The following is a 15,451-nucleotide window of genomic DNA, read 5'->3' as shown; positions in this document are numbered from 1 at the left end:
ATGTCACAGAAGCCTTCAGAAACGAAGAACCAAAGACACAGGTTAAGCTTTGTATACCTAAGCATTCTCTGATAAAGAGCAGACCATCATACAGAAGTGTGACAGAAGCAGGTATGCGGTGCTGCCTATCTGCTCAGACTCCTCTCTGCATGTCACTCTTTCTTGAGATATAGGACAGGACTCCTCTAGAATGAAGCAGAGGAGGAAGGGAACTCTTCTGGACTTTAGACTTGCTTTGAAGAAGGGTTCTAGTTTCTATTTATCCACAACAATGAAGAGAAATTCTAATAGGGTGTGAGACAGGAAGATGGGAAAGGTTAAAAAGACTTTGGAAAACCAGACAGAAACATTCCTGCCTCTGTCTCAACACTTAAGAGGCAGGAGGACCTTAAGTTCTGGGCCAGCCTGGGCTACACAGTGAGGTTCTGTCCCAAGAATAACAAAAAGACCCCAGTCTAAGGTCTTTTCAATCCCCTTTATAGGCTATTCATATGACTACCATATTCTTTCTGTTTCTCAGGCTGTACCCACACACAAATATACACACTGTACTAGTTATTGTGATAGAAACCTATATTTCAGTAATCTCTTTGGTAAATATAAGAATGCTTATAAAAATCACAAGCTGACACAACCATCAAGAAAAAACTGGTAGAAAACCTAGTTTGGCCGGCTATAGTGGCATCTGCCTAAAATCCTATCATCTGGGAGGAGGCGATAGAAGGATCAGGAATTCATGGTCATTTTCAGAAGTTCAAGGCCAGGCTGGGCTGCATACTCTCATGAGAGCCTGTCTCAAACAAACAAAACATAAAATCCAAAAACCTAAATCTGTAAAAATTAGAAAAAAAAATACATATAGCCAAAACAAAACATACCACAACTAATTTAGAAACAAGTAATTTGATTATCAAAAAGAAAATGGCCACTCTTAAGAGCATATAAGGTCCTAGTTTATAATTGGCACCACTGTTGTTTCAGGACCTCTGAAACCTGTGATGTCACATAGGTGGGACCTGAACAGCTGTTGCCAAGGCAACAACCACCATATTCCCAGAATCCAGTTGGCTCACCTCCCACCTTTACCTGTGACTGCACCATCACCCATATATAAAGAAAACCCCCCTTCCTCCCTCTCCCTCTCCCTCTCTCTATCTCTCTTCCCCCTTCTCTTTCCGCTGCTACCTTGCCCCCCTCTCTCCCAATAAACCTCACGTGGAAGTGTTTGGCCTGTTATAGTCCTTCTGAAGCCGCGCAACATTCAAGATCATAACAACCACTAAGTCTGATACTGTCATTAGCATCCATGATTCAAGAGGGAATAAGATATTCAAAATAGCATAGTGTCTGCTTTTATGTCCTTCAATTTCATGTAAGACAGATACTAAACAAGCAAATACGGGTTCATCAGTTAAGAGTAAATACTACTCTTGCAGAAGACCTGAATTTGGTTCCCAGCAACCATATTTAGCAACTCACAACTGCCTGTAATTCCAGCTAAAGGGAGATCCGCTGGTCTCCATAGTCATCTGCACTCCTGCGTGCAAGCACACACACACACACTCAAAAAAAAAAAAAAAACCTTTAAAAAAAAAAACACAATCAATTACAAATATTCTGGGCCTTATGAAAAAGGAAAAGGAGGTGCTATGGTAAGTAGTCTAACAAGGGGAAATTACAAAACCAGACCAACCAAGAAAATACACAGGAAGGAGAGAAAGAACTGGGGGTTTCTCTCACTTCCCAGGACACTCATAGGAAGAATATTACTATTCTTTCACATTCTTTTATTCCAAGTTCACTGTACATCAAACCTTGCCATATTCTGAAATCTAAGCGCTTGCATCTGGGCAAGGAGAGGAAATTATAGCAGGGTCTGTCTTACTCCACAATGGCCATACATTTGGTCAGTAAATTTAGGTAGACCTATCTTCCAAAAGTAAAATTAAAGCTAATTAAAATTTGAAGTGAAGAAAGAGAAAACAGGGCAAACTTTCCATATATGGAGCATTACTAAAAATACAAAACATTTTAAAATTCTTTATAATGACATTGAAAAATTATTCCAAACACGTTATAAGAAGTAAAAATATAAAGAAATTAAAGGAAAACCAGGAGTGGTGGCATGTGCCTTTAATTCCAACACTCGGGAAGCAGGGGCAGGTAGCTCTCTGTGAGTTCACAGCCACCCTGGTCTACATAGAAACTGGACATCCAGGGCTACAAAGAGAGACCTTGTCTCAAAATGGGAGGAGACGAGGGTGGGGAGCTAACAAAACAGTATGAGATGTGGACATGAACTTGCAAACCATTTAAAAAGAGACGTCCCTAGACCTTGCCGTAACAGAGTAGAACGGCTTCTTCAGTGAACTGTAATTCTCTTTTTTTAAAAGACTTTTTATTTATTTTGTATGCATTGGAGTTTTGTTGGCATGTATGTTTGTGTGTGTGTGGGGGGGGGTTAAATCCTCTGGAACTGGAGTTACAGACAGTTGTAAGCGTCCATGTGGAATTGAACCTGGGCCCTCTGAAAGAGCAGCCAGTGCTCTTAACCACTGAGCCATCTCTCCAAACGGTAATTATCAATCTCTAACTCGACAAAATATAAACTATTCTCTTGCATGCCTTTAATCTCAGCACTTGGGAGGCAGAGGCAGGCAGATTTCTGAGTTATAGACCAGCCTGGTCTACAGAGTGAGTTCGAGGACAGCCAGGGTTACAAAGAAACCCTGTCTCGAAAAAAACCAAAAACCAAAAACCAAAAAAACTATTCTCTTTGCCCAAGGCTATCCACTATCACCAGCTTACCTCCCATTTCCAAAGGCTCTGACTCACAGGCCACTGTCAGTGTCTTGGAAAGAACAATGCACATTTAGTAGATGGAAGGCTGAAAGTTCACGCCTTACTCTAAAACTGGAGGCTTCCTGATAGTCTCAGAAAAAAATAGGTTTGGAGAAACACTTGACCTTGGAAAGAACAGTTTCCACTTCCTATGGATACCATTGGAGGTAGGGCCCCTAGTAACTAATGTACCGACCAACCATCATAGCACCCACGTCAAGGGCTGTTTTCAGTTTTCGACCAGTAGCATCATTACCCCACTACCAGCAAACAACATTTAAACTCTGTAAGTATGTAACCTGACAAAATAGAACCTGTCAACTCTACAAATATAATGTTCAAGCAAAGAAACCCGCAAGTGTTTTTCATTATGAAGAAAGCTAGAGAGGCACTAAAGAGACAGCTCAGTTGTTGGCTACTGCACCTACAGAGGATCAGAATTTGGTTCCCAGGCCCCATGCCAGGCAGCTCACAACTGCCTGTTAACTCCAGCTTCAGGAAATCCAATGCCCTTTTCTGAATCATATTTATACACATAAACACACATGTGGACATATAATTAAAAATAAAATCAAATATACAAAATTAGACCTGGAAATTTTATTTTATCCACAGAGAATAAACAGATTCATTTAAAATACACTGTAATCACAAATAAGGAAATTTAAAGGTGAATTTTATCATATGTTAGTTTGGCAGTTCTGAACTTTTGGGGTTGAATGACCCTTTCATGGGGACTGCCTAAGACCATTGAAAAACACAGATATTTACATTACAATTCATAACAGTGGCAAACAAAATTAGAGTTATAAAGTAACAGTAAAATAAATTTAAGGTTGGTGGTAACCACAGCATGAGGAGCTGTATTATAAAGTACTCGGTAGGTTGAAAACTACTGTGTTAGGTACTGGAATCTACTGACTGAAATGAACTATCACATCTCAGCGTGTACGTAACTGGAGGAAGAGATAAGCTTTGCGAGACCCCACACTACTGAGGGAGTCAGCCTCTCTAAGAAAGGCACTCTGATGATATCCCTCCAGTGAAGCACAGCTGTGCTCTTTAAAGCTCTGAGAATTACTTCTATATTTTTGAACACCAACTTTGTTACTTTGTTTACAAGTTGTACAATTTAAATACACAAGGTAGGAATAGTTGCCTAAAGAAGAGCTCATTGGTCCAAAGTGTAAAAATATCCTCATCAAAGGTTATCCTTAGCTGGGCGGTGGTGGCACATGACTGCACTTGGGAGGCAGAGGCAGGCAGATTTCTGAGTTCGAGGCCATCCTGATCTACAGAGTGAGTTCCAGGACAGCCAGGGCTACACAGAGAAACTCTGTCTCAGAAAAAAGAAAATAAATAAATAAATAAATAAATAAATACATGGCTATCCTCCTGACTTATTTCCCAAAGGAAATCCATGAAATTCCAATCCAAGCATAAACAAGGCTAAAGATCAACAAAATGACTACTTCCACAGCTACTGTATTTAAGGCTTTCATAGTTGATGATGGAAATACAAGTTATAAGCCAAATGAGGACAGTTACTAAAGGGCTCTTAGGCACTGCATGGTAGGGGTGACAACACTACCATCTCATTTACAACTCTGACTTTAAATTTCTATCTAACCCGTTTGTTTCCAAAATTAACTACAGACCCCAGTCTTCTTCTGGGTGTTGTATGGAAGGCAGCATAAGAATTATTCTAATTAATGGGGAAGGGAGTGGTGGTTTGAATAAGAACAGCCAACACAAGCTCCTACTTTTGAATGTTTAGTCATCAGGGCGTGGCAGCAGTTGAAAGGGATTAGGATGTGTGGCCTTGCTAGAGGGAGTGTGTCACTGGAGGTCAATGGTTCTCCCAGCTGCCAGTGGATCTGGATGTAGAACTCTAGACCTCTCCAGCACCAAGACTGCCTGTGTGCTCCCATGCTATGACATGCTATGACAACAATAGACATAGTCATGGTGTTTCTTCACAGCTGTAGAACAGTGACTAGGACACCTCTACCAAGCCAGTGCTCTGAAACATTAGACTGGGAACACAGCTGGCTAAAGTAAGTTTATTCTTGAAATGCAAATGGAGGCCAGCACTGATGCTAATGGGCCAGCATCAGAGGAGGACAAACAGACAAATTCGGATTTACACACAGGCAAATGGACTCCAAAGCCGTGCACAGCACAGACTTCCTGTCCACCACTATCTCATAGACAACTCTGAAAAATAAAGGATTATTCTAAAAATCTTTCGTCAGACTTTCCAGGATTGAAACAGAAACCACCAGGAGATTGAGTTTATTAATCCAGGTGACCAATGGAAGCCAATCTCAAAGTAATTTACAAGTAGACTTTAAATTCAAAAGTCTGGTGGAGGGCTGGTGAGATGGCTCAGTGAGTAAGAGCACTGACTGCTCTTCCGAAGGTCCTGAGTTCAAATCCCAGCAACCACATGGTGGCTCACAACCATCTGTAATGAGATCTGAAGTCTGGTGGAGCTAATTTATGATCTGCATTCAAAACCCTATAGAATGAGAGGCTGTGTCTTCAAAGAACATTAGGAAAACTTAGAATTGGTGTCAAAGTTTAACTAAGAAGCCTCTGCTACAAACAATGGCCATACATCAGCTCCAGAGAAGCCATTATCTGCAGGTGTGGTAGCACTGCTGTTCATCACCAAGGAAGTCAGGACTGGAACTCAAGCAGGTCAGGAAGCAGGAGCTGATGCAGAGGCCATGGAGGGATGTTCTTTACTGGCTTGCCTCCCCTGGCTTGCTCAGCCTGCTCTCTTATAGAACCAAGACTACCAGCCCAGAGATGGCATCACCCACAAGGGGCCTTTCCCCCTTGATCACTAATTGAGAAAATGCCTTACAGTTGGATCTCATGGAGGCATTTCCTCAACTGAAGCTCCTTTCTCTGTGATAGCTCCAGCTGTGTCAAGTCGACACAAAACTCGCCAGTACACACTCTGGTTCTTTTAACCTAACAGACTGAGACCTGAGAGTCCTCCTCCACCACAGGTCACTTACATAGCAATGCACTGCAGGCGTATTCTGAGTCTCTTCTACTGTATGCTCAGCATAAAGTACTACACATACTTCGTGTACTCAAAAAGTAAATAAATAAAACTTAGAGAAATGAAATATATGGGAGGGGTAGAGAGATGGCTTGGAGGTTAAGAGTCGTAACTGCTTTTCTAGAGGTCCTGAGTTCACTCTCCAGCAACCACGTGGTGGCTCTCAACCATCTCTAATGAAATCTGTGACTCTTCTGATGTGCAGGTATACATGCAAGCTGGAGAAGAACCTTATTGTGGCACACAGTCTATTTGTACTGATTACATAGCAACAGTGCTCACAGGAGCTCAAACAGAGAGCTCTCTTAATGAGACAACACAGGAAAGGGAAACATCTCAGCTCTGATTTTCTTTTTTTTTTTTTCTTTTAATTTTTTTTTTAAGATGTACTTATTTTATGCATATGAGTACACGGTCGCTGTCTTCAGACACACCAGAAGAGGGCATCTTACTCCACTACAGATGGTTGTGAGCCATTATGTGGTTGCTGGGAATTGAACTCGGGACCTCTGGAAGAGCAGTCAGTGCTCTTAACTGCAGAGCCATCTCTCCAGTACCCCAGAAGTTCTTCTTGATTGAACCAATGCAAAATATCTGTTTTCATGGGACACAACTGTGAATACAGGGACCATGGCTGTCAATCACTAGTTGTAAACTTGCCTAGCATTTGGGAGATTTGGGACTTAACTCCAGTACTGCAAATGAAACACAACAAAAGCACAACAAAGTGCACTGTATAGTATATTTAACTGTAGGTTATAATCATAATGTTATAAAATTCATTGGGATAGTCATAACACTACCAATCTTGTAGGCATTCTGTTTAGTTGAAAAAGGTCTTATGTCTAGCTTCACTTTCAGCAGAATACAAGAAAAGTAAAATTGTGCCTCTAACAGATTTAAGTTCAAATGCTTCATCCCAGACCAGGAAGCGGGGTTTGCTGCCAAGTCTGATGATCTGAGTTTGATTCCCAGGACCCACGTGGTAGAAAGAGAGAACTGACTTCAGAAATTTGTCCTCTGATCTCTACATGCACACTGTGACACAAGGCTAACTTCTCAGTGTGGCTGTACCTCGATCTCTGATCTCTCAGTTTTGTCCCCAAGACCTTCCTGAGGTTGGTGCCTTCCTGCTACTCAACACTCAGAGCAGCCTTTCCTACTAAAGTAGCAGCAGAGTCTGAGGCAGAGTCCAGCAGCTGTGAGCCTCAGGGCCCCTGGGAAAGCCTGATATGCAAAGGCACCGAGGATTCTAGCACCCCAGTTCTGCTTGTGTTGGCTCTTCTGTCCACCTACCTGCCTGAGGGTGGGGAAAGGGAGGAAGAACATGTACGATATGATGAAAAAGAGCCAGCGACTGCAGGAACCTTTCCTAAGTCACCACCCAAAGTGATGAGCATGGTAAATGCTCCAAGAACTGATTCTGTCTGTAGTGATTCCTTCATTTTGTAAGTGTGTGCTCTGGATCAGAAAGCAGAAGTTATCAGAAAAGAAAAATCAGATGCAAATGTCTAGTCAGCTCCTACTCTTGAAGCCTGGTCTGCCCGCAGCATAATAAGCAAACCACTCCAATGAAGCTTACTCACCAGGAAAGGAAACCAAGTGGGAGAATACAGGAGAACTGAGGCTCTGCCTCTCCAAGGATGGAATTATAGGCATGTACAGCTGAAATGCCACTATTTTTCATTTGTATTTTATGTGTATGGGTATTTTGCCTTCATATACATCTGTGTACCACGTGCATGCCTGGTTCTCTCCAAGGCAAGAAGAGGGTATTAAATCACCTAGAACTGGAGTTACCAACAGTTGTGAGCCACCGTCTAAGGATTGGAAATCAAACCTGGGTCCTCTGGAAGAGCAGGCAGTGCCGTTAACCACTGATCTTTCTCTCCAGCCCTAAGAAGCCTAAGAGACCTAAAAGATCCCTGCTAAGTCAGCAGCAGTGAAACCAGAGGCAAGCATCCCTCTCTTCTGTAATTTTATCAAATATATTTTCAGGTCACTCTGGAAATGCATAGGGAGTATCATTGGGCCTGGGGACTGCACAGAGACAGGTCTCACACCTGTTCCCAAAAGAGAGACTACATGTACACACCATACTACATTTTGCTCCTTCAAAAGTTATTCTAACTGAAGAGGTAACTGTTTTTAATCGGCTTATACTGTACATCATATTGGCATATCTAATTAGCCTATAACACCAGCTGCTTGGAAAGCAGAGGGAGGGGACCACCAGTTCAAGGCCTATCTGAGCTTACAGAAGGTTAAGGCAAGCCTAGGCAGCTTTCTGAAACTCTATCTCAAAAACACAAAGGACAAAAGAAGGGAAGGCCAGTGCATGGCTGAGTGACTGAGAGTTTGCCCAGCATGTATGTCCTGAGTTCAGTCCCTACCATCACAGAGGCAGAAATGGCAAAGACAGAAAAGAGGGGGAAGTTATTTAACTTAGACGTACAGAAAACATATTTGATAAAATTACAGGAGACATTTCCCAAATATGGGGAAGAGATGGCTACCCAGACACAGGAAGTATTCAGAAACCAAGCCAAACAGAAAATACCATGTGTGCTACAGTTCAATATCATATTTATGGAAAAAAGTATTGAGAATCATAAGGGAAAATATCAAATCACATAGAAAGGCAAATCCATCAGAATAACAGCAGATTTCCTCACTAAAAAATCTAAAGGCCAGGAGAAAGGAGTGGTCCATTTCATGCTGAAAACCAATGGCCAACCGAGATTACTATGTCCAGCAGAACTATTCTTCACAATTGGAGAGGGGGGAAACGTTTCCATGATAAACACAAGCTAAAGGAATTTACTACCACTAATCCAGCAGTACAGAAGCTACTGGAAGGAATGCTACACACTGAAGAAGAAAAAATAACATTCATGAGATACAGGGAACAAGGAACTATGCTGAAGCAGAAAGCAAGCAAATATGAGGAAAACAGCAAACATTATAAAAATCAACAAAATAGCCAGGCGGTGGTGGCTCACACCTTTTAATCCCAGCACTCAGGACGCAGAGACAGGCAGATCTCTCAGTCTGAGGCCAGATTGGTCTACAGAGTGAGTTTCAGGACAGCCAGGACTACACAGAGAAACCCTGTCTTGGAAACCAAAAGCAAAAACAAAACAAATGGGTGCTGCTGAGAAAGGCAAGGAGACTTTTGCTGAAAAGTGTGCCCAGTGCCACACTGTGGGGAAGGGTGGCAACCAAACACACAGTGGAGGGCTCCTTCAGCCAATGCTTTCTTTTACACAGTCCCCAGCAAGAACAAAAGGGTCATCTGTTGCTATATAGGGAACTGGTTACACAGAAACAAGAAAAGTGCTGTGCTTGAGAAAGTTTTTTTCTTTTCCTTTTCTTTCTTTCTTTTCTTTTTTTTTTTTTTTTTTTGAGACAGGGTTTCTCTGTATAGCCCTGGCTGTCCTGGAACTCTCTCTGTAGACCAGGCTGGCCTTGAACTCAGAAATCCGCCTGCCTCTGCCTCCCAAGTGCTGGGATTAAAGGCATGTGCCACCATGCCCAGCCTGAGAAAGTTATTTTCTAAAATACAATGTATTGTAGCACAACCAAATTGTTCACATTACCAAAGCAACATTTCCCTGGAGTTTAACTTTGTGACACCAAGTCTCATCCTTTTTACCTACTTAAATAAAAAATATGTTCATATCTCACTATGTGACCATATTTATAGAATCTGGAATGTGTTGCTCTAACTGTATAAAGTTTTACAAAGAAGTGAAAATATTTGTTGTACTTTTTACTAAATTCTATATCAATTATAAATTTTTTATGAAATAAATATTTTATAGTATGAAAAGAGAAAGAAATTCCTAGAATCAAATGAAAATGCAGCATACTAAAGCATACGGATGTGACACAGGCAGCCCTAAGCAGAAAGCTCTAGCTGCAGTGCTGACACACTGACGTCATTACTTTGCTCCTCGCCTAGACATAACTGGTACTCTCTAAATGTGAGGTAAGCAGAGTCGGATATAAATTATGTGATTTACTTAACATGGTAAATAATTTTCAGATTCAACTATTTTAGCCTGTGTGTCAAGGTTTCTTTCCTTTGAGTGCATGGCTTGTAAACTATTACAATAAAATCAAAAAGGCACATTATAATCTTAGTTCAAGAAGTATTAGGGAAATACTAGGTTAAAGAAATGCTATAATAATTTCCTAAGATTCTTACAATAGATATGTATGTTCTCATATCCCAGGCACATATTAAGTACTTAAAAACAACATGAAATACAGTAGACTCCTCCTGGCAGACTCCACATCTCAAGATTTGACCAACCACAACATAAAAATACTCACATAAATATCTGTATCTACCATGTACTGACTTTATTTTGTCATTATTCAGCATAATAATAATTTACATAGAGTTTACATTGTTTTAGGAAGTATAAGTAATCTAGAATTATTTAAAATAAAGGAGGATATATGCAAGTCACATGCAAATGCCACACAATTTCATGAAAAGGAGCTGAGCATAGGTGTTGGTGTATGTTCAGGGACATGGTGTCCTAAGAGCAGTCTTCTCAGAGACACAGACACACGTGTGCACTCACGATTGCCAGAATAAAAAGTAGCTGGCCTATGCACGGACCAGAAAAGCTCCGAGTCTACCTGCTACTCCTCTCTTGACTTTTATCTCAGCACACTTTGTTTACTTCATACTGGGGAAGCACAGGCACATTTCTATAGCGAGCACAATTGACTGACTAGACTTCACAATTAAATAAACCCAAGCCCATTGCTACAATTAACACTGTTCTAAACTAAATGAGTAAAAGGCATTCTAATTTTCTTAATTAACAAAGCACCTTTAATTAAAGTCAATATGGAATTACATTGGAAAAGAAACAAAAAAACCTAAAGAACAGCATGTGTGAAGAAACCAGCCAGCTAAAGGGACTGTGCTTACCATTGAGAAAGAAAATACATTTCTAGTGCAGGATATAATGAAAGCCCTTATTTGATTATTTTTCAAAAATAAATGTGATAACTCAGTGGTCTGGATAGTCTCTAATTACCAGTTTGTTTCCTCTCTTCCCCACTCAAAAAAACATAAGCCAGGTCACCTGAAGTCTGATTTAGCAGGCGTCTGGAGCAGGAGCTGGATAGCTTTAAGAGAGTCTGCATAGACACTAAAACCACCTGTTATGCGACTCCAGAGGTGAGCAGCACTGGCCCGTGAATAATCAAGATCCAGTTGAAAATGATTTGTGAGCTTGAGGCCAGAGATGGCACACATGGTCTTTAGGAACAATGCATCGATATGGTTAAGAGATTAGGATTTATCACCTCCCATACTGGACTGACTACACAAATAACAGGATAGGAAAGGTTTGGTGTGCACCCAGTAACCTTGGCTCCTGCTCTTTGTGTCTCTATCATTGCCTGGGAGACTGCAGTCAAACTGTCCGACTGTGCCCTTTGAGACAACTGCAAGGACATGTAGCTGCTTTTTTAGACTCTGTCTATAACTGAGAACATCAAAATGTTCACATGATTTTACCTCTAAAAGTGATTTTTAGGGTTACCTCAGCAAACTCTGTTAAATAAAAGTAAAATACGTGTATGAAAATACACAATTTACAAAGGGAAATTGAAGTTGGGCTCACCTGTCCATTTTTTCCAAATTCCAGCTCTATTACGGCAACAGGGCTGTGTATCTGAGTTGAGTGCCGGGACTGAGACTTGCCATCGACTCTCCAGCTCAGGCCCCGAAGGCCGTTGTCCCAGCGGCTCTGCTTCATGAGGCTCTCTCGGATTTTTATCTTCTGGCTCTTCCAAAACTTGGAGATGACTGCAGCTTGTTCACTGGTGATGCCACCTTGCTTTTTGGTTTGAGCAGTCAGGAATGCCTCTAACTGGTTGAAATCCATGTCTGCAGATGCAATAGACTATAAAGATAAAAGAAAAAGCAATATATTTGAACTTGGTAGATAACTAGACAAAGCTAGCTGCCTAGCTACAGAACATATTTTGATTGAACTTAGTTTCACCAGGACTCATCTCGGATAGCCTGCTGTTGCCCTGTGTAATGGAGATCCTGAAGCTGTGGATCTGTAGGTCCAGCCCTGAATCTGGGCCTAGGTGGTAGTTAAATTGATTAGCCTGCTAGTTCTCCCACACAACACCACCAGAGCTAACTCTCTGGCTGGCCAGGCAAGGCTCAGTGGAGCCAGCTCTCCAGAGCCAGCTCTCCCAGGCTGCCTAGGTAAGGGGCAGAGGCAGGAAGAGCTCTCCCATGTGGGCAGGGCGCCACTGTGTGGTAGCAAATCAACACGACCTCCGGAGGCATGGTCTTTGGTGAGTCCAGACATGACCCTGAGCAGCAGCACAGGCTGAGACATCACCATGGTCTCAGATGGCAATGCAGGCTTCTCTTACATCAGGCTGTTCCTCACTGCCAGCCTGTCTCCAGTTCTCTCTTCCTAGTCACAAACTTCTTACCTTCTCTGTCTCTCCCATCTCTGCAACTACATACTTGCTCATTGCAATGGCACCTACTGGGCCCACACTGCTAGCCTGTGGTCTGTGACTGTCTTCAATCCAGCCCATGCTGCACAGCCTAGACATCTATTACTTCTATTGAGTCTCATATTCTAGTTTCCATTTCACAGACAACATGGTAGTCAGAAGCACTAAGTTTTCATAAAGACCAGAGAGCCAAAGAGTCCTAACTATTGAGCCATGTTTCTCTGGTTGGTTGTCATAAATGACTGCACACAGATATGGATACTGGCATCGCTGCTGCTGCTGCTGCTGCTGCTGCTGCTGCTGCTGCTGCTGCTGCTGCTGCTGCTGCTGATTAAAAGTCAAACTGAGGGGCTGGTGAGATGGCTCAGTGGGTAAGAGCACCCGACTGCTCTTCCGAAGGTCCAGAGTTCAAATCCCAGCAACCACATGGTGGCTCACAACCATCCGTAACGAGATCTGGCTCCCTCTTCTGGAGTGTCTGAAGACAGCTGCAGTGTACTTATATATAATAAATAAATAAATAAATCTTTAAAAAAAAAAAGTCAAACTGATTCTTTCTACCATCAATAATATAAAAATGTTACCACCTAAGGATTAGCTACAAAGCTTTATTTATATCCCTTAGAGAGTGATTTTCATCTTTTAAAGATTTAGCTGTTACAAGTGAGAAATATGTATTGTTAGAAGTAAGCCAACTAGTTTAGTTTAACAATTTTCAGGAAAGTTGAGAAGGTGGTGTAAGTCAAACCAGTGTGCCAAAACTCATAACACTGTTATCCATAGGCAGAAAGGAGCCACCAAATGCTGGACACATGGATAATTATGATGCAAAGCTAAATCTGAGGACAAAAGTAGCTGAGGCGAAGTGGGAATCCCAGAAGCTCCCTTGGCCAGATGCTGCTGTAGGGACACCAAACCGGGTTGAGGGCAGCTGCAGATCTACTGTTGTTGTGTCTATTAATATAAAAGTTGTATGGAAGGCTTGGTGAGATGGCTCAGTGGTGAAGAGCACTGGCTGCTGCTGCTGCTCTTCCAGAGGTCCTGAGTTCAATTCCCAGCAACTACATGGTGGATCATGACAATCTGTGAAGGGATCTGATGCCCTCTTCTGACAGGCAGGTGTATATGCAGAGAGAGCATTCATACATTTAAAAAAAAAGTTAAAAAGAAAACAAAAATGATGATGATAAAGTAAAATAAATAAAAATTTAATTTTCTTTAAAAAATTGTGTGGCAAACACCCAATCATTCTGATAGATTGTTTCACATTACAGTTGAACACATTTACAGCGTAATTGCCATATTACATAGAAATATTACTTTAAAGACTAGCCTGGCGGCTCATGACTATAATCTCAGCACTCAGGACATAAAGTCAGGAAAATAGCCAAGAATAAATCTGGCCTGTTTATATAAGTTCTAGGGCAGGTAGAGCTACATGGCAAGTCCCCAGGGGGAGGGAATGATTATGAGCATATTATACTAGAATTGAGTTAAATATTCCTATTAGCATCTTCTTTTACAACACTGAAACTCTGTACCATTTCCACCTCATTCAACTCTGGGATTTTACTCTGGGATGTGTGTGGTGATGTGCCCCTGTACCGACAGTCTGAAAGCAGTAGCAGCACCCACATCCTCAGCTCACCAGGAGTTCCAGGACAGCATGTCTTATTCTGACATAACTCTGTCTAGGACATAAAAGCTATTTTGGTTGAGTTTCAATCAGTATCTTGATCTGGGGTCAATCCATCCTTTTCTTAACACAATTCAAACATAAACGAGGAACTGACTTAGAATTGAATTTAAAAAGTCATGCATTTTCATCATTTAATATCAGTTTTTTAATTCAAGAAAGGCCCACATCAGCCTCATTGCAGTTTTCTTCTTCTCATTTTTAAACATATAAAAATGTAAAAAGCATTCTCAGCTGGGAGGTACATGCTTTTATCCCAGCACTCAGGAGGCCAAGGCAGGAAGAGACAGCTTGGTCTACAGTGAGTTCTAGGCAGCCAGGACTATACAACAACAACAACCAACCAACCAACCAACCAACCAAACACTATCTGGAAAAACAAACGAGAGGCAGGCAGATTTCTGAGTTCGAGGCCAGCCTGGTCTACAGAGTGAGTTCCAGGACAACCCTATACAGAAAAACTGTCTCAAAAAAACAAAAAACAAAAACAAACAGCAAAGAACGAAATCAGAAATAATTCTCAGCTTATGAACTATACAAGGACAGGAAACATGGTCAAGGCCTGCTCAAGAACATACCACAGACCAGGCTGACCCAAGTCCACGTGACTGCAGTGTCCCACCTGACCCTATATGAGAAAACTGGTTTATAACAACCACAGCTTAGAAATTAACTTTGTTTACTTGAGAAAGTACCTTAGAACAGTTTTAGTAAACACTACGTTTTTCAGAAATGTGACTAAAATAACTTGTACTTTGGCTAGGTCTCGACTTTATAAACAGAATGCTGAGCATTTGGAGGAACCATTGCTTAGTATAAAGTGTATGAGCTGCCAAAGCAGCACAGCTGTACAGTAAGTGCATTTGTTGCTATGTTCACAGCGATTCCACACATAGATGCGACAGGAACATATACATTCAACAGTGCTTGAATGCTTACAGCTTACAAAATCTCAGGTTACTGTAGTTCCTTTTATTTTCATTTATTTATGCCATGCTGATGTTTTAAAAAATACAAACTATATTTTGTGTGTATATATGTGTGGTATGTATGTGCATGTGTGGGCTGTGTATGTACATATGTGTGCTGTGTGTGCTTTGTGTGCATGTGTGTGTACATGTGTGATGTGTGTATGTGCCTATGTGTGATGTGTGTGCATATGCATGGTGTGTGTGTGCATGTGTGTGCAAATGTGTGCTGTGTGTGTGCATATGTGGTGGTGGGGGGGGAGTGATCATGCATGTCTGTACGTAAATGTGGAGGCCAGAGGTCAGTGTTAGTGTCTTCTTTAATCATTTTCCATCTTCCTTTTGAGCCATAATGTC

At 41.5% G+C, this 15,451-nt stretch overlaps 1 protein-coding gene across 2 annotated transcripts in view; it reads right to left on the bottom strand.

The window, feature by feature from the left end:
* The window catches only part of Commd1 (copper metabolism domain containing 1), an 86,335-nt gene that overhangs the window by 47,898 nt on the left and 22,986 nt on the right, over positions 1-15,451 (bottom strand). Inside the window, exons 1-2 of one of the 2 annotated variants that reach the window (XM_085829083.1) lie at positions 11,953-12,120; positions 11,569-11,850 (exon numbers count right to left, since the gene is read on the bottom strand). In XM_085829083.1, the coding sequence (XP_085685209.1) occupies positions 11,569-11,832 (264 nt within the window). In that variant the 5' untranslated portion in view covers positions 11,833-11,850; positions 11,953-12,120. Of the gene's footprint in view, positions 1-11,568; positions 11,851-11,952; positions 12,121-15,451 lie in introns of those variants that run through there. The other variant, XM_021175834.3, reaches the window with a different exon arrangement.

Source organism: Mus caroli, unplaced genomic scaffold (assembly GCF_978045245.1).
Source record: "Mus caroli unplaced genomic scaffold, Mus_caroli_1 scaffold_13, whole genome shotgun sequence".
Classification (NCBI taxonomy): Eukaryota; Metazoa; Chordata; class Mammalia; order Rodentia; family Muridae; genus Mus; species Mus caroli.
Note: the sequence above shows the minus strand (reverse complement) of the source record. Positions and strands in the feature narration are given on the sequence as shown.